At 45.9% G+C, this 27464-nt stretch overlaps 1 protein-coding gene across 2 annotated transcripts in view; it reads right to left on the minus strand.

The window, feature by feature from the left end:
• Nucleotides 1–11017, minus strand: part of DGS1 (dgd1 suppressor 1) — a 72402-nt gene extending 61385 nt beyond the window's left edge. Inside the window, exons 1-3 of one of the 2 annotated variants that reach the window (XM_087380377.1) lie at nt 10577–11017; nt 7562–7685; nt 6998–7201 (exon numbers count right to left, since the gene is read on the minus strand). In XM_087380377.1, coding sequence (XP_087236503.1) covers nt 6998–7201; nt 7562–7685; nt 10577–10839 — 591 coding nt within the window. In that variant the 5' untranslated portion in view covers nt 10840–11017. The remainder of the gene's footprint in view (nt 1–6997; nt 7202–7561; nt 7686–10576) is intronic. The other variant, XM_087380378.1, reaches the window with a different exon arrangement.
• Between the last annotated feature and the right edge of the window lie 16447 nt (nt 11018–27464).

A 27464-nucleotide genomic window follows, 5' to 3' on the forward strand; every position in this document is an offset into this window, starting at 1 on the left:
TTGTGCAAACAGAGCAGAGAAAGGCCCTATTATATAGGCTGTTTTGAATCATCTTTCCTTAGTCTGTTCAGCCTCGAAATCTAAACTTTTATGGGGCGATTGAAGTGAGCTTTGGCTCAAGAAACACTCTCTAACAACATAACATTGTGCAAACAGAGCAGAGAAAGGCCCTATTTTGTAGGCTGTTTTGAATCATCTTTCCTTAGTCTGTTCAGCCTCAAAATCAAAGAAAAGAGAGCACAGTTGTTGCATACAGCACGATAGCAACGTGAGGACAATCCTGCAAAGGAATGGCAAGGTTTTGTACATCTTATCAAAACTAAGTTCCTCCCTTATGTTATTAAGAGCACCTCACATTTAAATGGTACTTCGGCAATTCGAGAAGGAGAGTGGTTGATTATAGGACTCACTTTTGAAAAGCTTCACTTAAATTCAAGGGTAAACCTGAAAGTAATAAGTTGACCAAATACCTCACCTCATTCAAACCTGACAAAAGGTATGAGTGAAAGTCCATGGGCATACTACTTTGCACGGATCCAGTAAGATGGCAAAGATGATTGAGAGAAAGATTGATTATTCAAGTGAAGCATCTACTTCCAGCAGAAGCAAAAGGATTTAGAAGACCGCTCTTCAAGCCTAGAAAGTGCTTTCAAGGGCAAATAAAGAGTTGTAAAAGCCAGGAACTCAAAAGATCCATCCTGAGAAACCCTTCCAAATCCTATAACATATGCGGTGGGATGTCTATAAAGGAGAAAGGGAGACACGAGTAAGAGAAAGGGGATGGTTTGGCTGTACCCAGTTGGACATCCCGATCTCCTTTTATGAGTATCTTCAATCTTGTACTCTTAGATTGCTTGAGAAAGACTAAATTTATAGAGAGCAAGAATCCCAAGCAGGAGGGTGAGAGTTCTTCTGCAAAAAGAGAGGGCACAAATAAACCTACTGCAAATGTAAATGATCTCCTTTGATGATTATTTAAAAATCTATGCTAGATTTGCTCTAGGGGCAAGAGTTTTTAGAAGTGGTATTCTTCTTTAAGAATAAAGATGATCATAAGAAGCATCTACACAAAGTGATGGATCTTCTTAGAAAAAATCAACTCTTTTTCCGTCAGAAGAAAAGTGAATTTGTTTAGAAGGTATCGAATATTTAGGTCACATTGTGACAGCTGAGGTAGTAGAATCCCAAAAGTCAAGATGATTAAGGAGTGGCCTATACCTTTGAATGTGCGAGAATTGCCATTATTTATTGGAATATGTAGCTATTATCAACAATTTGGTCATAATTTTTCCAAGAAAGCATGTCCAATCACAACCCATTACTAACACTATAGTTCCTGGCTTTGAGAAGAGCTTCGTTGCACTGTAGATTGACGCCAGTGGGTACCTCTATGGGAGCAGTATCAATGCAAGAAGGCTTCGGAATCCGGATACCTTACGGGAGCAGAATAGATAAGAAAAGAAGAGATGAAATCTCAAAAAAATGGTCCATTTCAAGTCCAACACGTGTAGTATCTAGGAGAGACAAATTACTTCCTAGGTAAAGCTACCTACTACATGGAGAATGAAGAACAAATTCTATGTCGATAATTTGAAAGAGTTCAAAGGAGTGCCACCAATACAAGTTATCAAAGAGCAAAACCTGAATTTGAGAATGGCATACAGATTCTCAATCCGAAGCAATATCCAAAGTCTGATGCTATTTGGATGGAAGAGAGTTCTCCCAATCTACTGTTGGAGGTGGTGCCTTTTGGGCGTTGGAGTATGGTTAATTGGAGGGCTCACGGCTGATTGACACGTGTACAATGGGGACTTTAGTCCCATAATCAAATGTATAGTTGTGGAGGCCTTGTACATATGGCCTCATTTCCCCCTCTCTCTCTAATCCCTCCTGGGACTTTTTGGGGGGAGAGAGAGAGCTTTGCATGGCTAGGGGGCGGGGCTTGGGACCCCCCGTACCTAGTGCGCTCCTAGTGCCACGTGGCATGGCTGAGTCCCAACAGTGGTATCAGAGCAGGACTGCGCATCGCAGCTGGCGCGTGCATGGCACATGGCGGAGGCGCAGATCCCATGGACTGTGTGGCGGCGGATTGTCGCGATCCATGACGGTGGCTATTTGAAGTGCGACATTTACTGCGGTGGCGGCTCTTCCAGACTGCTCCACGTGTGTCGTTTCCTCTTGTGGGCTTTGGCGGCGGCTACTCGATGGCAGTTTGGTGGCGGCTGGCCTTTGTTGTTGACTGGTCTGGTCTTGTCTTTGGCCATGACCAGGTTTTGGCCTCGGGGTTCATCCAAAGGGAGGTGTTGGAGGTGGTCTTCACCCCTCATTCGGGCATTGGAGTATGGTTAATTGGAGGGCTCACGGCTGATTGACACATGTACAATGGGGACTTCAGTCCCATAATCAAATGTGTAATTGTGGAGGCCTTGTATATGTGGCCTCATGTCCCCCTCTCTCTCTCATCCCTCCTGGGACTTTTTGGGGGGAGAGAGAGAGCTTTGCATGGCTAGGGGGCGGGGCTTGGGGACCCCTCGTACCCGGTGCGGGCTCAAATGGAGCAAATGGCAATTGGTAGGCTACCACCATTAATTGTGATTATTTGTATTAATAGATTGACATTTTCAAAATGGCCTATTTTATGGGTATATCTTGACTGCAGTTTCTGGTGGAGACCTTACAGTTTTGATCGGCTCAGTGACAACCTATTGGCTAGTTTATAAATAATAAAGAATGCATGCATATGCATTGGGCACCTACGGGGTATCAATTGTGCTATAGGAGGGTGCATATGGGTCCAAGAGACCATAGTCTAGCCTTAGATAGCTAAAAACAGATTAGTAAATGGGTATTAACACCTCTTCCCCAAAAGGTGCCACTGAATGGACAAATCCACAACGGTTGGATAGTGCATAAGACTTGTAAGCCATGTGAACATTCCCACTGGGAAGGAGCAACCTTCCTACAGAGCTTTGAAGTGGTTGGGCTTCATTTTGAAGACATTTTCATTTAGCTTTGTATTTGCAGCCATTTGGCACTTTTCAACAGGATAACCCCTCCCTTCATCAAGCAGGGGAAGGGAGAGAGAAGGACATGCTAAGCTGAATGCTAAGTCCTGTACATTGTTTTATAGAGGTAGACAAGCCTTCTACAACAGATAAGTGCTTGATACATGATATGCTAACAGACACATTCGTATAGTGATGCAAGGAAAACCTTACTACAATAGGTAAGTGCTTGGTACATGATATGCTAACACTATACGATGCGAGGAAAACTTTACTAGGCCTCGCTTCCATTCAGCGACTCCAGCAAGCAGCCCCGGGCTCGGAGGAGCTTCGGATCCAGGCCCTTCGAGCCAGAGCCCTTCTTGAGGAGACTCTCCAGCGCCATTCAGAGTTTTCCTATCATGCCTCCCTCTCATTCTGGGCTCGGAAGGGCGACCAGATGTGCAGGGAGTTCTTTAGGACGCATGGCCAGAGAGCAGCAGGTGATCAGCTACGGAGTCTTAGGACAGCGGAGGGGCACACCGTTACTGATCCGGGTGAGGTCTTGGGGTTGGCTACCGACTTCTACAGGACTCTTTTCCAACAGGAGCAGCTTGCCACTCGCACTCGACGTTCCTGCAAGGAGGTGTGGAGGCATATTCCAGCCATGGTTCAGCCCAGCATGCAGGCGACGTTGTTGGCACCGTTCACTACTGACGAGATGTTGGAGGCCTTGATGGCCATCGATGGGCAAAAATGCCCTGGCGAGGATGGGCTATCTCATGCTTTCTTCACCTCCTTCTGGGATCAGATCCATCAGCCCCTCCTAGCAGCCCTCCAGAGGATTTTCAGCAGCGAATATATGCCAAAGAGCCTCTCCTCGGGACTGATTTGCCTCATCCCAAAGGGAGGAGATCAACAGGAGATCCGTCAGTGGCGCCCGATCACTCTCCTCACCACTGCCTACAAAATCCTTGCCAAGATGATCAGCGCCAGAGTTCGGCCTCTACTTCATGACCTCATTCATGACACTCAGACAGGCTTTGTCCAGGATCGCAGTATCCTGGATAATGTCTTCACCTTCTCAGAGGCAGCGGAGTGGGCTCAGCACATTGGGTCACATTTAGCCATCCTACTTCTCGACTTTGAGAAGGCCTACGATCGAGTGGACTGGTCCTTCCTGGAGGGTACTCTGGAGCGACTAGGATTCCCAGCAGGATGGATTCAGGGTATTTCAGCGTTATACAGGACAGCTTCCAGCAGGGTCATCATCGGCGGCAAGATGGGAGAGCGATTTCGTTTGGAGAGATCAGTGCGTCAAGGTTGCCCCCTTGCTCCTTACCTGTTTCTCTCCTTCGCCGAGGCCATGACATACTACCTTCGCGCGAGGTCGACCGGGATCCGGGGTGTTCGCCTTCCCATCAGGGAGGACACGGAGCTCCTGGATCGGAGTATGCAGATGACAGCACTGTATGTTCAGGATGATGAGATGATGCTGGAGAGGGTGAGGCTGGCCCTAGAGGTCTTCTGTTCGGCAGCCGGTGCGAAAATCAACTGGAACAAATCAGTTGGTTTTCTCACAAACCCCGGGGCGTGCTCACAGTGGGGGAGGTTTTTGGGTTTCAGGTGGATTCCACGCGGACAGACAGCTAGATATCCTGGCTTTCAGGTCGGCCTGGATATCACGCTAGCTCAGCAGTTTCTCCCGGTGATAGATTCCATTCGACGGAAGCTGGCTTTCTGTAGCACTCCTAAGCTCTCTCTTGCAGGTCGTGCTCTTGTAGTCAACCAGGTTCTCCTAGCCACGGCATGGTATGTGGCTTCTTGTTGGTGTTTCTCGAGATCCAGCGTGGCACAGCTTAGGAGGTTGGTCCGGAATTTCCTGTGGTCTGGGGGGGATAGTCTCAGAGATACCAGAGCCAGGGTTGCCTAGCAGACAGTCATTCTTCCACAGGCTGAGGGTGGCTTGGGGGTCATCGATCCTGAGCTTCAGAGTCAGGCCCTGCTGGGCAAGTTAGTTATCCGCGGTTTGACCCCGGAGAGGCAAACGTGGAAGATGTTACTTCAGCAGGGGATCGGTTCTTGTGCCCCATGCCGAGGTGGAGAGTGGCTACCGTCCCTCAGATGGATCTTCACTTCTGCCCCGCTCCCCACTCGTTCGTAGCCTTCTCATGGTTTGGAGGTGGCTCTGCCTCAGTCTCATTCAGTCCCCTCCTAGCTGTCAGGAGGAGATCGATCGCCAGCCGCTCATCTGGAACAATCAGGTTAGAGATGTCGAGGGCCTTCAGCTGGGGGAGAGATCACACATCAGGTGGGACGGCTGGATGCGGGGGCCAACCCGATCCCTTCGAGTTTGGAGGAACACATACAGACACTTGGATACCGCTGCTCTAGCAGTCGCAGCTGGAGGTGCCCGTGGAGCTCAGGCGACACGCACGGAGATAGACGAAGCTATTCCAGCCGGTTGATTGGTTCCACCCGAGATTCAGATCCTCATGCCTGGTGATGACCGTTGGCTGGGACAGTTCACCCCCCGTGGCATCCCACTGGTGGTTGCAGGTCGGATGGACGACACCTCTGTTTCCTTCTTTGCGGTTATGGGGGACGGCCGACTCAGGAGAGAGGATGTGCTCATCGACCCCCTACTCCCATGGCAGAGGGTTCGGGTTGTAGGCCTAGTGGGGAAGGTTTGGCAGACCGATCCCAGTATAGAGCAGGATCAGCTGCAATTATGGCGACTCTGGCTTTGGGAGGGGCGGGCCTTGTCAGAGCTTGATTCAGACCTAGGAGAGTGGAGATGGCCAGAGATTGTGACAGGTCAGGGGCCGACCTCTTTCTTCGCCTACAGCACGACATTGGGCAAGAGAGTTCTCGGGAGGATGCAGAGCCGCCCGCCCACCCAGCGGCCCAGTTGGTATGCTCAGGGTATCTCCAGGCTTTTTTTGCACGCCTTCTGGAAGGCCTTGTGGGAGAGCTGGCGGCCGCGAAAGATCTCCTACTTCCTTTGGCTTCTCACCCACAAAGGTCTTCCAGTGGGGAGCTGGTTGCGGCAGGTTGGTCAGGATGGACGTTGTCAGATTTGTCATGAGGACGAGGAGTCACCAAAACACTGCCTGTGGAGCTGCACTCGTGCCCAGGAAGTGTGGAGGTGGACCTTCGGGATCCTTACTCGCGCAACACCGACACCGGAGTTAGGTTTGATCACTTGGGACGCGTTCTGCTGGTGCAGCACCGCACCTGGCTTTCATCACTTGTTCGAGGCATGTCCGCAGGACCCCACGTTCCTTATCACACAGGGGACGTGGGGGCCGCTCGAGAGCATTCCGCCGCACCTGGCAGAGGCTGACACAGGACCTCAGGAGAGACAGCCAGTCTGGGAGATTATTAGCAGCATCGCAGGATGGCACATTTGGACCTCGCGCTGCGCGCAGATTCTCGGTGGCACCTCCCTTTCGACTGCCCAGGTCATGACTGACATCTGGAGTGAGATTATACACACCCTCAGAGGCCAGTGGGACCAGATACAGGGAGACTCCCGGGCTGGCCAGGAGAAGCGGAGACGTTTCCTCCGTGATTGGGACACACACGGCCTCTTCTTCGAGCATACTTCGCAAGGCCTTCAGTGGCGCTATTCACCACCTCTCTGGCTGTTCATTCACACTCGTCTGATCCCTCCGTGAGAGAGAGCTTTACTTTTTTTTTTCCTTTTTGGGCAGCGTCCGATTTGTGAACGCAGCCCGTCAGTTGCAAAGCTGACCTCATGTATCTTGTTTTCAAAGTAATATAATCAGCACTGTTTTTTCGGCCAAAAAAAAAAAAAAAGGAAAACTTTACTATTATATGCCTTTTGGACATCTAGTGTCATGTGAATTGTCATCAAGTGCTTCAAAGTGGCGGAGTGAACTTGTTGCATGTAAGAACATTGAAACAGCATCTTGAAACATCTCCAGAACTAGCATGGCCTACCTACAAACAGGCTCAACGTTAAAGAACCAAAAAGACTGTCAACTGACCTCCCCAAGAACTCTAGCAAGGCGACACTGCAAAGTAGACAAAAGGGCCACTCGTTCATAAATCTGAGAAATAGCAGCAACCACAAGTCCACGGGTTGGAGAAAACTCCCAGATACAGTCACGTAAAAGTTTAGCAGCTCCCTGTAAAAATGCGCACGGACCTCTTTCCAACACCATGAACCTGACTTTTGGACCATCTGCTCCCTGCCCATTCTCAAACATATTGTTAGTTTCTTGTGCTCCTAGTATGAAAACCGGAAACCGTTTATAATATAATAGAACAATTGTCATAACAATCTCAGAGTCAGCTGTGATGGAGATTCCTAATCAGCCTGACCACCCAAAAACAAAGCATCAGGGAAGCCACACAAAGGAGCTTTGTAGGCATGCCCATACATGCGGTAAATGCTTCAAAAGAAAAATTATTGTCTTATTACATTCCTTAAGATGTTCATAGTGCATCCATAAAATGTGTTCACAGGAAATAGAATGCAGAGATCTGCTCTATTTTCATATTGACAGCCAGAGAACCTGTTCGGGTCTCCAACACAAAATGACACCTACCTCAGCACGAGCCTTCCAGAACTTAAGATTTTTATGAACATCGTGGAGCCTGCACGTCAGTCTATCAGAGACCTCTTCAAAGACTTCTACGACCTTTTCTAAAGCACCCAAGCCTTTCCTGCAGCTTGAAACAAAAATAATGACGTGAGACTCAAATTGTTAGCTCGAATACTCGATGTTGAAATATGATTTCATATTCAAACCATGAGTTAGTGGCACCAGAAAGACTTGAAAGACCGGATCCTATATACAGTTTCAATATAACATTTAACTAAACGAAATAATTATTACACTGCAGTAAAAGTTATATTTGGCATGATAGGCACTACTAGCATGATAGGCCTACTAACCCCCGCAGGAGCAGAAGACTCCCCAGGATTACCAACACTTAGAAATTCACTGTTGAAGAAATGTGGACACCAGGAAACTCAAGAGAACATAAAAAACTGGAAATTGTTTTCAGCAAGTTAGACAGCAAAGACACCATGTAAAACCTGATGCAAAAGATCTCTTTGTAAACCTCACATCTGCAGCTCTCCCCTGCTCAGCCTAGTACACAAAGATAGGATTGTGCCTGCTGCCCTGTGTTCTCCAAAGCTTCATTGGCTTGCTGTTTTAGTTGAGGGACTAAGGGCCATAGGACCCTATATATTCTGTTACTCCGTGAAATGGCATGGATTGGTACAATATGAGCCAAGGTCGGATTGATTTTGCACATAAGAATTGTTAGAACTATCCACATGGCCCCTTTCAATGGCCTAGTTGTGGGCCGACATCTATTCATTTGATAAGGTGCTTTTGGGAAGAGCCTTCATAAAAACGTCGTATGCATTCTTTACAATAAGACAATGTACTAGCTCAACTCTTTGGCAAAACAGTACTTCACCTCGATGTGCTTTGTTATGATGAGGGAGCTCCTTAGGGAGGGAGATGTGGATATCCCACGGCAACGCGGCCACCTTCCAGCTGGCCTTCTCACGTGAGAGATGAGGCATGGGCCTTGCAAAGAGTAATGATCCGCTTGGGGCTAGAGGTTCAGCTCAAGCAGGTTACACACTGGACGCTTAACTAGTGCACCAGCCACCTAGGATCGGAGGTCTCCTTCCTAATACAATGGGCCCTAAAGGTAGGCATTTAGCCTATCATGCCTTTGGCAGGCTGCCGCCACTCCTTCCAAATGCGCTTGGAAGTCACAAAAGTCCAAGATCATCACTCAGGCTTCCACTCATAGGAGGGCCTTGTTCCCCCTCCTCCCCATGAGTTGGACTATGGTGAGTTGGAACGTGTATGGTCTTCATGATCGGTCATGTTAGTAGCAGCAGCAGCTCATTCTTCAATAGGAGCTACAGCGAGCTTTGGCAGGCAGTTCTGTGGACTTCCTCTTGATTCAAGAGCACATGTTCTTCACCTCGAGCATTAAACGGCAACGCCGCCTCCTTCCAGGATGTAAGCCGGAGATGCATCTCAATTTCCCTGTCACTATGGATGTTTTATACCAAGGGGAGTACATTGGAGGAGGATGGGGGAGTCTAGGATAGGAATCCATTATATTTACTGGCACAGCCCATTGACAATAGAGAAAAGCCTTTTAGACACAGTTCACCAATGTCTCCCTGATGTTGACTCGTGGATTGTTGGAGGAGACTTCAACAATTTAGAGTTCGAGAAGGACAAGCAAAAAGTAGGTCCTTCTCCACGATGCCCCCTTCAGAGCGTAGTACTTGGGAGCAATTCATCTTCGCCGCAAGCGGCCGAGATTCATGGTAGGAGGCAAAGTTCTCTAGACTCCCTAGCAACCTCTGCTACTTGTTCAGGGACGACATGATGGCCTGCTCGAGCGCCTCAACAAATTCTATGTTAGGGACTAGGGGATGCACAGGGGATGATTCACAAGTATCTCAGCCAGGATGACTATGTCAGATCATTCCCCATTGTGCCTCACCTAGAGCAGCCCCGTCATGGGCCCTCCCAAAAGGGGATGCAGATAACATAGCCCTTTTGCAGGAGGAGGAGGTGTAGTAGCCCATAGTAGAGATTTGGCAACAGCCACAGCGATCTAGAGGAGTAGCAAGGAGCTTCGGTAACAGGTGTTGCAGAGAGGCGTCACTTGGCTTCCATAGAGAAACTCGGAGAGCAAGACTTGGCCTCCCAATGGTACAAGAGCACGAGCCTTGACCTCCACACCACAAAGATCCGCAGAGCAGAGTTCTCTTACCAATCCTCCAAGGCACAATGGGTCCAACAAAGGGATAGGATGACGACAGTTTTTCCAGACTACTAGCTCTTGGTTTGCTCCGACCCGGCTTCATCAGCTACGAGATGAGGCAGGTCAAATTTATTCAGACCCACAAGGGATCCTCTTAATGACTACGGCCTTCTATATCGAATTGTTCCAGTCTGAGGAGGAGACCCTCAGGCCCTCACAGCCCAGGAGTCCGTGTGGGCACACACTCCTCCTGTGGTGTCTTAGGGCATGAGCAGGCAGTCTGATTCAACGTCCACAGATGATGAGCTCGCAGGGGCCCTCAAGGCTCTTCAATTGCAGAAGTGCCCAAGAGCGTATGGCTTGGCCCCTTGCCTTGTTTGTTTGATGGCTATTTTTTCGTTGTACCAACAGAGGATAAGGAGTGCATTCTAGTTTCCATGCACCTCCGAGAAGCAGCAATCACATGATGGAGCAAGTGGCGCACCCTTATATTGTGGCACATCCTAGATATGGTTGAGAGAATTTCATCAATTCGGCTCATAATAGACATCGAGGAAGTTTCGAGATGTAGAAATGAGGCATATAAAATTGCTGTTCGTGCACCTTTGTGTACTGGAGTTATTACTAAGCAGGTGAAGCAGCTGCCAAAATCGAATGCTCGTTGTATCATACTACATTTGTCTTCCTGTCCATATGTGCACGTATGCATATATGAACATGGACAGCCCAAAACAAAAGTCGCATGAAATCGTGCAGATAGACCAACTAAAAGACCTGCGATCGTGTAAAATCGTATACATTGTCCATACATTGTCAGGAGAGGCCAGCAAGGAGGCAACGGCAAGGGGAGAGCTCGACTTCTCTTCGGACGCCTTCTCAGTGATCCCAGGACGATTTTTCGGACTCTATCAGCGAGGGAGTGGATACTACGGAGCAGGGTGTTGGCACAATCGCAATCTGAGAAGTTACGGCCGTATTGCAGAGCGCTTCCGCCGAACTTGAGGGCACGCTCGCTGCATTCTGTAACTGCATGTTGAGCGATACTTTTGAGAGACGCGAGGGCAGAATCCATGACAAGCAAAGGTACTAACAGGCGAGCATGATACTGAATACTTCACTATATTGCCTCCCTGGATCAAACACACTCATCAAACAATACACTCTCTTGCTTGTGCTCTCTCTTACTAAGACTTCGTTTCTTGGTTACTTAATTAGTGACTCTTGTTGTTGGGTGTATTGAGGGCTCTCTCTCTCACCCCTCTCTCTCTCTCTAGTCTCATCTCGGCCAACATTTATGCAGCTGTTGGTGAGGAGACTTGTTCGTTACGAGAGTGACTCTTGTTGTCACGAGTTCGATCAACACCTGATGATCTAGTGAGAGCCCTGCCTTGTCGCCTCACATTAAAAAAATTCCTCTTCTTCTTCTTCTTCTCCTCTCTCTCTCTCTCTCTCTCTCTCTCTCACTCACACACACACACACGCGTGCCAATGAGGAGCTCTCTGAGGCCCTCAAGGACCTCCCTCCGTAGAGGTGTCCTACAGAGGATGGATTGACACCATCCTTCTTTACTAGGTGCTTCTAGGAGTACATTCATACTCCCCCTATGTCTAGCTATTTAGGAGTTTCTTGACTATGGTTGGCTTCCTAGTCATTGAGTCAAGGGTGGATTTGTTTGATCTCAAAGGGAGGGATAGGTTAAACATTCGATAATGGAGACCAATCACATTGCTGGGATACCACTACAATGTCTTAGCCAAGATGAGGCTAAGATCTTGAGCCTACGGTTGCGACCCCACTTTGCAAACATCATTGAGGTTTTGTTCAAGAACGTAGTATCCTAGACAACATCTTCACCTTTTGGGAGGTAGTCTTCGACGGTGACTCACATGTCATGGGGATCTTGAAGGAATGCCAAGGGAACCTCTCCTCCTACTACTAATGCAAGCACAAACCATCCTTGATTTTCATTCTTGAGACTCCCAGTTTGTTGCAATGTGTTCCCATGAATGAGAAAAGGGGAAGGGGACATGGATGACGAGAGGGGAAGAGGGAAGAGAAGAGGGGAATGAAGGGGGATGGAGTGGCAAACAAAAGGGCAGTATGGACATGGAAGATGAGAGGGGAGGAAGGAAGAGAAGAGGGGAATGAAGGGGGATGGAGTGGCAAACAAAATGGCACTACAATGGAAGCACTAGAAGACTCAAATACCTTGAAGAGAAAGAGAGAGCTCTTATTCCAAACTTGTGCATACAACAATGAAGACTAAAGTCAACCATTTGGCCTTTTATACATTCCACCCTATTCTTTCTCACAACTTTGTCTCTCTTTTTTTACAAGCACTTGGGCACTTATGGCTCCAAGTCCAGATCTCTTATTTTCCACCTCTCATCCTCTCATTCTTCTCCGATCTATCTTACAAAACATCTAGCCACTTTCATTTGCATCGACTATTAACCGTGGCAGTTAGCATGCCCCCCTTCCTGCTCTTGATCCATCCGTGAATCGGACTCGATGCATGATGTTGGACTTTAGGACATTCTTCGTGATGTGATGGCAGTCAAAGAGCCTATAGGAGATGTGGCAAAATGGATGGAGAGGCTTCCAAAAATATGTCTCAAACATATCTTCAAAGGTCTGGATATGGTGACCGTGAAGATTTTGGACACATAAATATAGGTGCATAACTTGTGGAAATTAGGTGCTGGTGTGGAGGTTGAAGACTATTTCAAACTACAGTCATTGAATATTATCCTCCATAGTGGGCTCTTTAGTAGTAATGCAGCAAAATGATAAGCAAACGGGAAAAGTGCATAGTAGCTACTATTGCTAGATCTTGGACAATTGCAAAAGTGTTATTAAATGGCTCCACTTGTGCTGCAAGCGAGGTGCCCACCGTTGGAAAGCTAGGTCTTGGAAAATTATATATAATGTTGGGGTCGAAGGCCTTCATCCCTTAAATATTTCTATGACCACCATCTTTGAAGAGGCATTTATGTGGAATCAACTCGTCAGTCTATGCCCTTTGAATAGTACGTGCACCAAAATGCCTCATGCCTCAAAAATGGAAGCTGGCATTGGGGCTGTAGCCCTACTTTTGTGTCTATCTTCGACACTTTATTGGGATTCGAGTGTGTGTATCCTCCACGGGTGTGCCTAGGATTGCCCCTTTGCCATTTTTGATAACTTTTGTAGTAGCTCTGTGAGTGCTCGAACGTGTCTTTATGTCTTAAGTGAAAGCTTTGGAGTTTACCGCCACCTGTTGATGTCTAAGAGATCTTCAGTCATTGGGAAGGATGTGATCGTCTAGTACCAGCTGTTGTGGTTGGGAGGGGGCTCTTGTGGCAGACTTTCTTCTTATTCATGTAGATATTCACTTACTTCGAGTGTGTGTATCCTCCACAGGTGTGCCTAGGATTGCCCCTTTGCCATTTTTGAAAACTTTTGTAGTAGCTCCGTGAGTGCTCGAACATGTCTTTATGTCTTAAGTGAAAGCTTTGGAGTTTACCGCCACCTGTTGATGTCTAAGAGATCTTCAGTCATTGGGAAGGATGTGATCGTCTAGTACCAGCTGTTGTTCTTCTTATTCATGTAGATATTCACTTACTTCCTCGTTGTCATCCTCCTCATAAGGTCCTTCGATGTTCGAGAAGAGTATGGCCTTTAGGATATTGTGCCACGTGGTATTACCCATGTCTTCTGGACCCTTTGTACCAATAGTTGCATCATGGCATGTGTGTGTGTGTGTGGTGGTGTCGTGCGGTGAGGCGGTGTGTTGTGAAGTGGATGGGTGTGAAGGACCGGAAGTAGAAGTGGTAGTTGGAGGGGAGTTAGCAAGGGGTGCAATACCTTGAGTAGTGTGGGGAGGAATGGGATGAGTTGAATTAAATATTCCCCATGCTGTGTTGGCATCTACTTCTTGTAGACCTGTGGGGTGTGATACATGAGAATCATCGAACTCACTAAAGCCAGTTTGAATCATTTTCTGAAAGCTTCAAAAATATTAGTATAGAGGGTAATAATACCCGCTGGTGGTTATTGATAGAGCTGACTATTATTCATGGAGTTATGCTGGAAAATATACTCGATGCCATACGTTGGATGGACAAAAGTAGTAGAGCCTAATCCACCTTCACACCCACCCTCATCCACATTTAAAACAATTGAATAGCACAATCACAAGATAAAGGGCATTCATACAACATCCTTGTCTCTACACACACCACTACATTCAGCACATTGACTCTGGCCACATTTCCTCTAGAAGCCAACCAACTTTAATTAAACCCCAAAGTCTACACAGCTCAAGACAAGTGGACTTCTCCCCTCAGCAACTCAGAAAGCATTCAGATTCATAATGCATCCAATCTCACAATTCACAAGACCTTAGATGCTCACATGCCTTACAAACTAGAATCCACTCATGGCAAGATATAATACACAACATAGGACAACAATGAAAGACATATGCCATCCCACAACAAAAACACCGCCACACTGGATACCATGCTCTGGAGTGCTTGGTACATGTTAAATTACATGGCGCAGTGGAACAAAAACTGAATAGAGAGTACACAACAAACTGGAGAGGAACAAACTTTTCCTTCAATACTGATGTAGTATAGATGATGGCTCCGTCCACCCGTGCGCTCCCACAGTGGAGCTTAGATGGCGATCTAGACATATACTAGGTGAAGAGCTACTAGCTAGAAGATCTGATCTGATATGAATTGATCTGATACAATGGACTGGGGAGGTCGCCTCTTTATAGCTATGAGGGCGGTAGTCGAATCAACGTAGTCGGTGGAGTCGACCAGTCGACCTAGTCGGTGGAGCCCACCAGTCAACCTAGTCAGTGGAACCGATTAGTCGTCCATGGAATATTCAGGAAATATTCCCTATACCATCGCCTCGGGGGCTTCCGCCTCCGAACCCCCACCAAGGGGGCCAACTGGCCCCTAGGCCCCAATAAGAATAAGGGGCTCCCACACAATCACCTTTCTACCATCAACAATCTCATTGATAGACCTCATCTGACATGCAAGTCACGATCCATCCAATGTCCCGGGCTCACACATGGCTTCTCCTCATATGGGGGCCTTACAACTTGAGCACCTTGGACCACTGGTGGTTACCAAGAGGGTGGGGCATTGAGCATATCTAACAGTACACCCAGACCGTGGGCTCATCATTTTCCACTGAAACCTTAATCAAGCAGGTTGCCCCTTCACCATCCCAAGCGATTGCTTTCGCTAGCCCTTGCAGTTGTTGAGCTTCAGCACAATCGAGTCTAGAAATCAAATCATCTCTAGAAGCACCACTTGCCAAGGCCAAGAAGGGTATCATTTGTGCTCGTATCTCCATCCACATTCTATGGTGACAAGCTTCACTTAGCCGCCCTACTTCCTCTTCATACACATGGTTGGACTCTCTTCTTCATGGCGCTGCCCACGGTCCATATCTCCTACTCTTGCCTGTGCTTTATACTGTCTCTCTTCCTGGAACCAACCTTCTGCTCATATGCAGCTCTCTCTGTCGCCCAAGATCCTCCGAGAGCTCCCCTGCTCTCTTTGTCTCCCTCGTATCTGTCCTCCACCCACAATCGCGATCCACACACCAGCTGAAGTTCCCCGTCCCTGAGCTCACGTATCACCCCTGCGATCTCCTCGTTCCCTCGGAGCTCACCTCCTGTGTAGTTGCGACGCCTTTATGATCAAGACCTCCTTCCTTCACGTAGTACCCTTGCTCTCTTTATCGATCCTTTTAGCAAGCCCCCCCAACTCCTCAAGCTCATGCCATCTCTCTCCACACAGCCGCTTGCCACCATCAGCCCATGACGGCCCCTTCAATCAAAAGGCCTCCATCTCTGCAGTAGTGTCATCATCTCCCGAAGCTCGCTGTCCCTCCATTCGCAATCTTTTTGGTCCTCCCCCAACTCCATGATCGAGACTCCTCCTTTCTTCACGTAGTTCTTAGTTCGCGCGCTCAGCCTCTATTCATTTGTCTCCTGGTCTAAGCAGTCACGACCCCCAGCTCGCAGAACAAACGACCCCTTCTCCAGCTCACAGAGCTTACAAAGGTCCCCCTGTCCAGTAAGCGCCCCTTCATCACACACAACGAACCCACAGCCAAAATTCATAGAACCCGTCACCCCAGTCTACAGTCGCGATCCCGTCTGCTCCTTATTGCCCACAACCCTTACTACGTCTCGTAGCCCTTCCGCTCTCTGAAGCTCACCACCCCAGTTACCTCCAGCCCATGTAGAAACATCGCCTCTCAAGAGCTCTCTCCCCCCCTCCGGTCCTCCTGCTCATTGAGCTCCTCTTTCTACCAACCTACAGCCCCCGTGATCAGCTTCCTACCTCCTCCTCCAAGCCCACGTCCCCTCCCTGTGGAATTCGAGCAGGCCCCCATCTTGGCGATGACGTGTCTCCTTCCAGAGATTTCCCGCCTACTCCTTTTTCATGTTCATCTTCTGTGTGCCCTCTAAGATACTCCTGCAAGCTACCATCTCCACATACCACGCTTGCTCATCGATCCAGAAGCATCCCCTTCTCCATCACGTAGCCACCTTGCATGCACATGTACCTCTTATGTAAGCCACGTCATCATTTGCCTTTTACCACTCTCCACCCTTCTCTTCAAACTTTATACCATGGCTATTAATGCCCAAACCATAGACTTAGTGCACTGGCGTGACATTTAGTGCTTAGTTGCCCAGACTACCATACATGATGAATCCAATCTTGACACACTGGAAGCAAGGCATTCTCAACGAAAAAACTCATGCTTTCATGAACATATGGCATAGGACAACCATGAAGAGCATATGTCATCACGTCACCACATAGACAATCTTGGAAACCCTGCTCTGGATTGTCTGGTACAACCACATTGCATTTCATCATTTCCCAAAAGTCCCAATAGAAGTATTTACCATCTCAAGGAAATATATCATCAGTGTGGAGTCCTTTATGAGGGTGTCCATAGCTTAAAGCCACCACCAACTAGCTATGTACATAGCTAGGCACCTACCCATTAGCATCTAACATGCGGAAAACATATTTACATTTTTATCCACACAACGTTCACATCCACCAAAGGCCTACGGCCAAGGACTATGGAGGGCAAGGTAGGTCTTGCAAGGCGTTGGGCTTTAGTAGCTCAAGCATAGGGGTATAAGTTTGAAAAATGGAAGAGTTTTTTAGGACTCAAATCCATGCCATAAATTTATATACAATTGGGTGGTGGTCCAATGTTAAGATATCAGAATCGTATTGCAAGATGACGTCCTCCTAAAAATATGACATGGCAATTATTGGATAGGCTTGTATACTTTTATGATGGAGTAGAAGGTCTAAGGAAACAAAAGAGAGGGGGGTGTACAAAATTGAGATGGTGTTGTGTGGCAGCGGTGGCGGAGATTCTATTGAAATAGTAATTGAAGGTGTCCTCAACTATGCATGGGGTGAAGGCAAGTGAGGTGACACATGTGGATGCATACAAGAGCCATTGGTGGAGCTCATGGGGTTTTTGTTGAGGAGGTGGAGGCATTTGTCTTGTCTGCAATTATTCTTGGAGCTGGATGTTGCTCATGCCATTGGCAAAGGAGGACATGCATGTGCTTTGTCTAGGTGGCCTGTTGTGCCTGTTGTTTTTCCAACTCCAGATTTCAAGCTTGTACTGCTTTGTGCTACTGATGATCAAGGGCTATCTGGCATTGGAGTGCTTCATATTCTGTGGCCATGTGTCCTCAACTATGCGTGGGGTGAAGGCGAGCGAGGTGGCACGTGTGGATGCATACAACAGCCATTGGTGGAGCTCATGGGGTTCTTGTTGAGGAGGTGGAGGCATCTGTCTTGCCTACAATTGTTCTTGGAGCTGGATGTTGCTCATGCCATTGGTGGAGAAGGACATGCAGGTGCTCTATCTGGGTGGCCTATTGTGTTAGAGCTGATTTTCCAACTCCAGATTTCAAGCTTCTACTGCTTCGTGCTACTGATGATCGAGGGCTACCTGGCGTTGGAGTGCTTCATATTATGCGGCCATAGACTTGACCCTTGATCATTCTATGTCTAGAGCCACCTCAATTTCATGTAGCTTATCTCGGAGCTCCTTGGCCGTTTCAATGGCTTTTAGGCCTATAGCTTTGACTACTTTTCCTATTGGCTTTCCCCTTCTCTAGTAGAGCATGAGCTTTTATGAGCTATTGTTGGCGGTGTTCTCACTACATACAGGCTGCATTGGCGTTGAAAGCTTGTTGTGCAACAAACTCGGGCCAGGATATTTTGTGATGTCTATGCCATTACTGCGAGCACCTCTATGAATATAATTTCTTTTTGTGGAGCTCCCTGATCGTTCTTCATGAGTTGAGTGTATTGCTCTTGAGAAGAGTAGTCTGCCGAGGTACATTGTGTGAGAGCCTCCATTGATAATTTCCACTTGCAATGGCTACAATTGCACTTTCCCTCATTGCTCCACTCTAAGTCTGGCTGCTGTAGCATGGAGCTACTCAGTGTTGAGAGTCTGTGCTCGGACCTCAGTTGATCGTGGAGGTCATGGTCATGTCAGAGATCAATTAAAGGGCTTTCCTCCAGGACGGGGTTCTTCAATGCCTATTCTTTCACTTTGAGCTTCTCAACTTCCTTTGCCTCTTTCTTTTCAGCCTCTTCCTCTTGCTTCTTTTTTAGCTCAACCTGGTGTCTTTGTAGTGCCTCTTGTTCCTCTTTTCTCTTTGCCTCCTCCTCCACCTGTGAGTCCTAGATTCGACGGTTGGTCTAGTCGTCCTTCTTCTTATTTGGAGAGGGAGTGGGTTTTGTAGGAGTGACCCGTGTGAGCATTGGAGGTGACAATAGTGAGCTGCCCTTTGAGGCATCCCCAAAGTCGTTGGGCATGAGATCTTGTGAGAGATGGTGTATGATCATCGTAAAAAACATAGGATTGATGATCATGTGTTGGGATGGCCACATACATTGCCCCAATCGGTCTCTTGAGGCTAATACAAGCGTGCAAGTAGATTAAGGAGGATCATGTTGTGGTGCTTCGAGTACGAGATGTATGCAAGTAGTGTGACTACCCTGGCAGCCTTGGTGATTGTCAAGTTCTTGATTAGATGCATTAAAATGCCCGCCCCTATGGACTTTGCATCATAATGATGAGGACTTGGAGCCTTTAATCCATCTTGTGCAATGTTTAGTACGGCTTGGACATGATGGGAAGTCCAAAAGCCTTTTGTATAGTGCTCAATGTGAAATGATAGTACTTAATGCTACCATCGATGTGGAACCAACCTGTCATCTTGGTGGCATCATTGAATTTGTTGACAAAGTCGATGACCTATCGGAGATTGAGATGGTAGGAAAATTAGTCTGCTACGGATTAAAGGCCCACGGCCTGGATGAGTGGGGCCACTTCTTGATCTTGAAGCACTTGGTAGTTGGCCACATTGTGATAATACAGCTTAAAGTCTTTTGCGATACATATGTACTGTGAGTGCACTACCGCCCCTTGGATACCTGAAGCCATTTTGCATCGAGCAGTGAGAACCTTATAATCTGCATATTGTGCTCTATGTAATTATTGATATTATTAGCATTGGTGATGAGATGGCGCTTCTTTTGGGAGCATGATGTTAACCGTTGCGTGGATTGCTCAGGCTAAATAGCAGGCCAGATGTCAGCTTGCTCCATTCGAGAAGGGAGGGAGAGAGACATAGTATGAGAGCTAGAGGAGTAGTGGAGGGTGGGAAGAATGAAGAGACTTTAGGGGATCTCCTGTGTGAATCAACATACAATTTCTTGTGCAAGAAAATGGTCGTTGACACCCTTGGGCGTGTGGAGTCATTTGACATAGAGTGGCAGAGGCCAAGATGTGATTTTGAAGGTAGATGCAGGCTTTGGAAAAAATTGTGGCAGCACCTGGTTACAATGGCTAAGGTAGCAACTATAGAATGGACTGCCTTCTTATATAGAGATCCTGGTAACACAACGGGTCAGTGCTGCCCATAACGTAGCGGTTGGTGTTATAACATAGTGCGATGGTGTTATAACGTAGTGCGATGGTGTTATTACTACATTGGGTGGTGTTATTAGTACTACGAGTGGTGATATTAGGGTTGTGAGTGGCGATATTAATGCTACAAATGGTGATATTATCCCTACAGGTGGCGATATTAGCATTCCAGGTGGTAGTCATTGCATTGTCTTTAAAGCTATGTCATCGCATTATCAAGTCATTGCATTATGCATAAAGCAGTGGTCAGTGTTATATCCCAATGGGACAGGAGTCACTGCATTGTTGGTCACTACATTGTCCGTAAAGTAGCAAGTTCGGTGTTAGTAGTCGAGGCATTAGTAGTCATTGTGCTAGCAATCGTCGCTATGGTAGCCTTAAAGCACCAAGTTGACTTTTTCTAATTTGTTTCAAGATGTGACTGATTTGTTGGCCTTCCTAGACTTCACCTATGGACTTGTGCACATACGGGAAGATGTCATGACACATTGAGTTACTTTCGTGGAGATATTTGCAAACATGACATGGAGTGTGACCTAAGTTGACTTGTGAGGGGATTACTCCCTAAGTATGGGATTGTAGTGCTCGCATTGGCCTATAACCATGGTGCTATTTTCACCTAAGGACCAAGACTATGTTGTGCCGAGACTCCCTATTTTCACCTAGCACGTGGACAGGAAGTGCAGGTGCTTGGGATACCTAGCCTCTTTCCAAGCCACGTTGGAGGATGGAGAGTTGTTCCTTGGAGTTGTGAATGAATGTTGCCATCAGCTTGTCAATGCTGACTCGCCTAGTCCCAACATGAGCATCTTCTAGAAGTAGTATGGCCTTGAGGTCTTGATAGACTTGCGGCTCAACTCGATCCTTTGTGGCACTTGTGTGGATGGCCACCTTCGAAGTCGATACCTATAGAGTGGTATATTCTTGAGCTACTGCTCCATTTTTGGGAGAAGGTTCTTGTGGGACTATCGTGCTGATTATTGATATTGAAGTGAAAATAGAGGTGGCATTTAGTGGATTACTCTTGAGAACCCATTAGTGCTCACTGGTTGCCCTGGCTTTTGACTTTCCTTTGGATGTAGCAGGTTCCTATGTCTCTGCCCCCTTTCTTGTGTTACTACTGCGGTCATTGATGACATTTCCCATTGCAACATAAATTTCAAGGTTAAAGGGGGTCGCATGCGACTTTGCTGGAGCAGTTTTTTCTTGTTGCGATAGGTGAACAATAGGTTCTTGTGGGACTACCTCTGTTTTAGAGGTAAGTTCTTATGGAGCTATTGTTGCTACCTTGCTGCTCGATGAAGTTGAAGATTGCCACCATTTACCGCTCGTACAATGATAGGGGTGGGTTCAAGGGTTACCTCGGGTGATAGGAGTTGATCACATACCCCTTAAGAGATCAGGTTATGACTCACCTTAGGGTCCACAAAGGATTCAACAGAGCATATTATCTCCCTACATCATTGAAAATCTACTTGAACTCTAGCAAATGCAATAGTTAGATCCTTAGAAGGGTCTAGCCCTTCTACTAGTACTTTGCAAATTGATATGAGCCCCAATTGTTTCCTTTTAGCTTGGCAGGCTCGGGCCTTTTTTATGGCTTGCCTTTTCATGCGGGCAATTTCATTTTTTAGTTCCTTTTCTCGATGGAAGGCTTGTAGTGTTTGGAGGGTTAGGGGGCCATAGTAACATTTAAGTTACTCCCATTGATGAAGGAATTATTTTTGACTCCATAAAGGGTCGCGATGTGCATGATGGTTGCGGCTTGATCTCCACAACTCGATATGGACCCATTCCATGACTTTAAAGCTTACACATAGTATCACTCACATTGTACAATAGTGCAAGATCTCCTTCCTTAAGATCCTTTTTTTAAAGGTTGTAATCAAAGCACCTTTTTCGGCAAATTTTTTTGACTTTGATACCATATGTTGCTCTTAACCTCATTCTGTCAAGCTTCTCGAGCTCTGTTAGTCTCTCGCAAATGGCCTCTTCTAATAGTCAATCTTTGGCAACCATCCTTAGGCTCAAAACTGTAAACTCCATGGGCATTACTGCTTCTACCCCAAATGCAAGGCTAAGGGGTGTGCTCTTGGCTGTGACTTTGTATGTCGTGCAATACGCTCATGTGCAATGATGAGTTTTTGTTCCCAGTCATTCTAACTCTTGTGCAAGTCATTGTTTGGCATAAAGTTTTGTTAGAGCTCTTGGCTTGGTTGTACGCTCTAGGAGGGAGTGGATTTTCTATGAACTATCAAGACTCTCTCATTAAAATACAAATTGTTTCGTTGATATAAACCGGGTTCCACGATCGCTTACAATTTTGAGTGGGAGGCCAAAGCATGATATAACTTTCTCATACAAGAATTTGGCCATTTCTCATCGTTAGCCTTTCTAGTAGCCTTGGCTTCTGACCACTTTTGAGTGAGAGGACAAAGCATGATATAACATTCTCATACAGGAATTTGGCCGTTGCTTCATGCGTTAGCCTTTCTAATAGCCTTGGCTTCAACCCACTTCGATAGCCATGATAATATATCGGGCTTGTGTCCCTTTTAGTGCTAGGTTGGTCGGTCCTATAAAATCAATGCCTCATTTCTCAAAGGGTTGATCAATGAGAACTCCTATCAGAGGCATATAATCTTGCTTATGAGGTATGGAAGTTTGTCGGTAGGGGTTGCAATGCTTAATGAATTTGACTACATCCATAAAGAGAGTGGACCACCATAGGCTTGCTTGTAGCACCTTGTGGTGGGCAGTGAGATCTCTTGCAAAATGCCCTCTTGTAATGATTCTTCCAACACCTCTATGAACTCATCCTCGTGGACACAGTGGTGCATTATGCCATCCTTACCCATTTGGTAGAGTTGGCCAGCTATTAATTGGTATGGTGCTGCATCTTTGATGACTTTTGGGCCCTGTCTTTGTTAAGGGCCTTGTCCTATGGGGATTTGTTGGCCAAGAAATGACCAACCTCTTGAGCTCATTCCAAAAAATATTGGGGCGTCTAGAAAATTATCATCCACCCTAGTCGTGAGCTAGGATTTGGAGCTAGGATTTGAGACATATGATTAGCCATGAAATGGGTGCATCCTTTTGTATCGCTACAGACCATCAATCATTGGAATGTAGTGGGAGCATCGGTGAGCCCAAAGAACATCACCTTGGGAGCTTGTACTCCCAATTTCATGGCAAATGATGTCTTATGTTAATCCACTAGTGCTATGGATACTTGATTGTACCTAGAGAATCCATGCAGGAAGTTGTAAGCTTTCTTTCTTGCAACTCTCTCTAGCACATGCTCTGTAAAAGGTAGTGTGGATAATGGTCTTTACATGTCGTAGCATTGACTTTTTCAGATCGACACGTACTCGGATTTTGTCATTCTATTTTAAAACAATGACAATGGGGGAATCCTAGACTAGATGTTTAATCTCATAAGTGAATCCCACATCTATGGGTTTTTTATTTCCTCCCTCACAATCATCACGCAGTTGGGATTCATAGGGTAGGGACTTTGCCTCATTGGTTTGATGTTATCTATCATTAGGATGGTATGTTGCATGACCTTTGGGGGCACGCCCTTCATGTCGATATACTTCCAAGTGAAGTAGTCTTTTTATTCTCGTAGGAGGGCAATCAGAGCCTCTTCTTGCTCGAATGTGACATCATTAGCTATTTAGGTTGAGCTAGGGTCTTCCTCTTCTAATGCAACCTTGACCTTAGTCATATCGTCACTCATAACCATACTAGTTTCCCTCCTTAGCAGTCCTCTTGGCTTGCACAAGAAGTATCTTATGGTCTTGGACCATGTAGGCTTTAAAGTGCTCGGGGACCTGGCATAGGTCAGCCTCATCTTCTTCATCATTCTCCAAGCCTTTTTGTTGGAGTTTCTTCTCCTTAGGAGAAATCTTCTTGTTTTTTGCACTTGGGGCCTTACCCTCATGTAGGGCTTTAGCATTTTGAAGGGATTTAGTTGCTAGTAGAGGAGCCTCCTTTGCTTTTAGCAATCCTAAGGGGGCTTTAATTTTGTCTAACTTGGCTTCCCAATTGGAAGAGAATTCATGGTGGGCCATGATAGCACTGACGTACCCCAGTCAATGGAGGTTAGTCTTGAACTCCATACCCCTTTTTTGTCTTCAAGTGCCCCTTAAAACATTAATCATATTTAGTGGGACTATAGTCCTGAGCACCTTAGGATCATCACCATTTGTGTTCTTTTTTTGGGAGGGGAGGAAAAGGAATGTGATTATATTTATCTCAAAATGATATTTTACAACTTTAGATTTCATATCCTTGTAGTTCTAGGTGTCCATACTAGAACATACATCCTGACAAAAAGGATGACATCAAACTCCTAATTTTTAGGACATACTAGTCCCTTGCTGTCCATTCAAATAAAGAAAAAATAGCAGACCCTGCTTGCCAAGAAAAGCACTTAAAAAACTCTTCCAAACCTTCCTAGCATGTGGAGAAGCAACAAACAAATGAATGATATCCTCCAGCACTTTTGGGAATCTTCTACACTTTCCATCCCCCTTGCCTATTCAAATTTCTGTGGCATTCATCTAAACTGCATTGTGAAGTATAAGCCATGTAAGGCAAGACATTTTCTTAGGAACCTGTTTAATCCAAAGCTTACCAAATCTCTCATACCATCTTTTCCCACTGTCCTGAAATGACCATCTAGCATTTAGGGTCCTGAATAGCCCGTGTCCTCAACTGATGTGGGAATAGGGAAGATAGATGAACTGCCTATCCAACTAAACTCTTTGTGAAACAATAACACTATACCACCCTTCCAATTGACATCTCCTTGCCAAAGCTCCAATCTACTCATGATAAGTGCTTGACTTTGGTTGTTTAAAGCAAATTCCCTCCTAATCTCTTGCCAAGTCTTCCACCTAAAATTATCTTTGCACCATAATTTCCCCCAAGTTTGTAGTGATTTTTTAAATAGAGTGCTGGCTAGTATAAGTTATTCTTTGCCAAAAAAACATAAGAAGGCCTTGATCTCCTCAAAGGCCTTTGAGATAGCTAGAGGGAACTATCCTTAGTTTTACAAGTCTCAAGCTTACAAATAGTAGAGGGTAGAGGGTATTTTTGCATTTGGAAGTTGTAGCAAAAAGCTTTCTAGCTATAATAGCTATATGAATAACTCCTAGACCTCCTTCTTTCTTAGGTTTGGTGCAATAAGACCATCTAAGCTTAGAAATTTTGGAGTGACCTCCCCACAAAAAGGATCTGCATACTCTAATGAATCTATCTAGGCAAGATTTGGAAGGAGCCTAACAAGAGAAATAAATGCTGGATACAGGGTAAACGCAATGGTTGAGCACCAACCTTCTCCCTACCAGGTTTGCCTGTAATCCTCTCTACTTATCAATCTTTCTGTGAAATATTTCCATAAACCATTCCCACCTCTACTTCAAGGTTATTTCAAACCCCATAGGTATCCCCATTAATTTGAAAATAGTACCCTTTTTTATTCTATAACATCCAAGGTTCTTTAGTACAAACTGTTTCTTTCCACTAAGGGTGTGATCTCATTTTAGCTTTGTTCTTTCTAGTTGATTTTAAAAGCTTTTGGGTATTTTCTACTGCCATAGCCCAAGCCTCTATAACAATTCTACCCTCACCAAAAGCAGCCTCCCAAACCGCTCTCACCATGCATTGTACACTCTTCATTGCAAACAAATTTGGGTCTACTTTAAACCATGAAGATCCTCTATGGCCATTGCCAAAATAACAGGTAAGAAAGGTAGGTTTCTGGTCTGACAAGGTAAGAGAGGAAAAGGCTTGTCTTCATAGAGCTAATGTTACCCAATAGCCCTTGAGAAAGATAGATTCTGTCTAATCTGGCTTCTCTTTTGAATTCTCCCATTTTACTGTTGCACCAAGTAAAGTCACCATCTAGATAGGCATCCACCCACTGCCAATGTTCTTTGAGATCTTCCCAAGCTGTTAACTCAGTCCCTCTGACAACATTGCCCTTTTCCAGCCATCTATCACATTTCATTTCTACCATGTTGAAGTCCCCCATGGCAAAACAATTGCCTTCTGCACAGGTTAGTGAATCCCACAATGACTTTCTTTCAACTCCTATGTTTGGGGCATATAGAGAGCACACTAAAAACTCATTACCTTTGATGAGATATTTGAGCACCACCCATCTATTCAGGCCATGCATTACCACTTGAGTGACTCCTCCATGATAATGGGAAAGTATTCCAAAAACCCCTCCCTTCCCTTCTGCATGGTAAGTAAAGTACAAAGTTCTCCTTCTATCAATAGTTTTTAATCTACTCTATAAGTTGACTCCACCAACCTTGACTTCTTACAATGCTAGAAAGGTAGCAAAGAGACAATTAGCCCTCAACCAATGAGCTATCCCTCTCGTCTACCACAGTCCATCAACTGGCTAACATTGAGAGTCAAGAAGGAGATATTTTGACCTGGTATTCTTTTTCTGCCCCTTCTTAACCCTGGGGTTAGGGCTGTTCAATTGAGTAGAAGCTGCCTTGGATTGTCTTCTCTTGTTCTAAACCATAGTAAAGGATTTACCTTGGCTTGCATCTTCTTTGTTCTCTGGGGTACCCTTACCTTGTTCCTCTTCAGAGTCTTCTCCATTGATATTTTCCCCTTCCATTGCAACATCTTTGTTAACTTCCTCTTCAAACTCCTTGGACCAACCAACCTCTATCATCATTTGGTCATTAGGATCTTGGTTGTTAACTGACCTCCTTGTCCTCCCCTCATTCTGTAAGAGATTCAAATGAGTTCTTAGTTATAGGAGAGGAGGTAACAATTTCCTCCACTTTCTCCGATGTGTTCTTGGAAGTCTCAACGTCTTGCTTAGAAGTTTCGAGGAGAATAGGAGTCTTAGGGACCCACATTTTTTATGAAGCAACCTGATTTTGGGCTACAAGAGTAGGCTTTCCCCTTTTCAAAGGGTAGTTTTTAACCACATGTGTGAACAACCCACACAGGAAACAAGAGTTGGGCAAGTTTTAGAACACCAAGGCTTGCTCCCTAAAGATGCTGCCATTCCTATTCAAAATCACCAAGGTCTTAGGGAGTTCTTCAGAAATGTCTAGCTTAATGCACACTTGAGGATTACCTCTAGGGTTGAAAATTTTGTCTTCTTTAACACCCATGACTTTTCCTAGCACATAGCATAGGAAAGGCAATTGATTACAAAAATATAAAGGAAGGTCAGGAAGCTCCACCCACATAAGAAAGCTAGTGGATCTAGGGGCATCAGTAGAGAACTCCTTAGTCCACCTTTCCAAGTATAAGGGCTTATTCCTAATGGTCCAAAGACCATACTATAAAGCTCTAGCTACCATTTCAAGTTTCTCAAAAAGAAAGACAAAGAAGACTTTTTTGGGAAATCTTACATTCAAAACATTCATTTCTTTCCTCACCTAGTTTTTCCTAATCCAAGTTTCAAGCAAGGCCATTGGAGGTCTAACTCTAGGAAGGAAGCCAACTATTGCATGTGTGCTAAGCCACCTCCTAGAATAAGTGAGAAGATTGTCATCCAGAAAGCCATGATGGACTTACCATTGCTAGGTGGTTCACCCTATCCAGTAGACTGGTGTATTCTTTTATCAGTTGGCAGCATTTCAACTCTTGCTCCTTGATTAGATTGAGATGTTATAGATTCTCTTTTGTCTCACTGGGGA

Source organism: Dipteris shenzhenensis, chromosome 10, assembly GCF_047967505.1.
Source record: "Dipteris shenzhenensis isolate YYH24624 ecotype China chromosome 10, Dip_SZ_1.0, whole genome shotgun sequence".
NCBI classification, from domain to species: Eukaryota; Viridiplantae; Streptophyta; class Polypodiopsida; order Gleicheniales; family Dipteridaceae; genus Dipteris; species Dipteris shenzhenensis.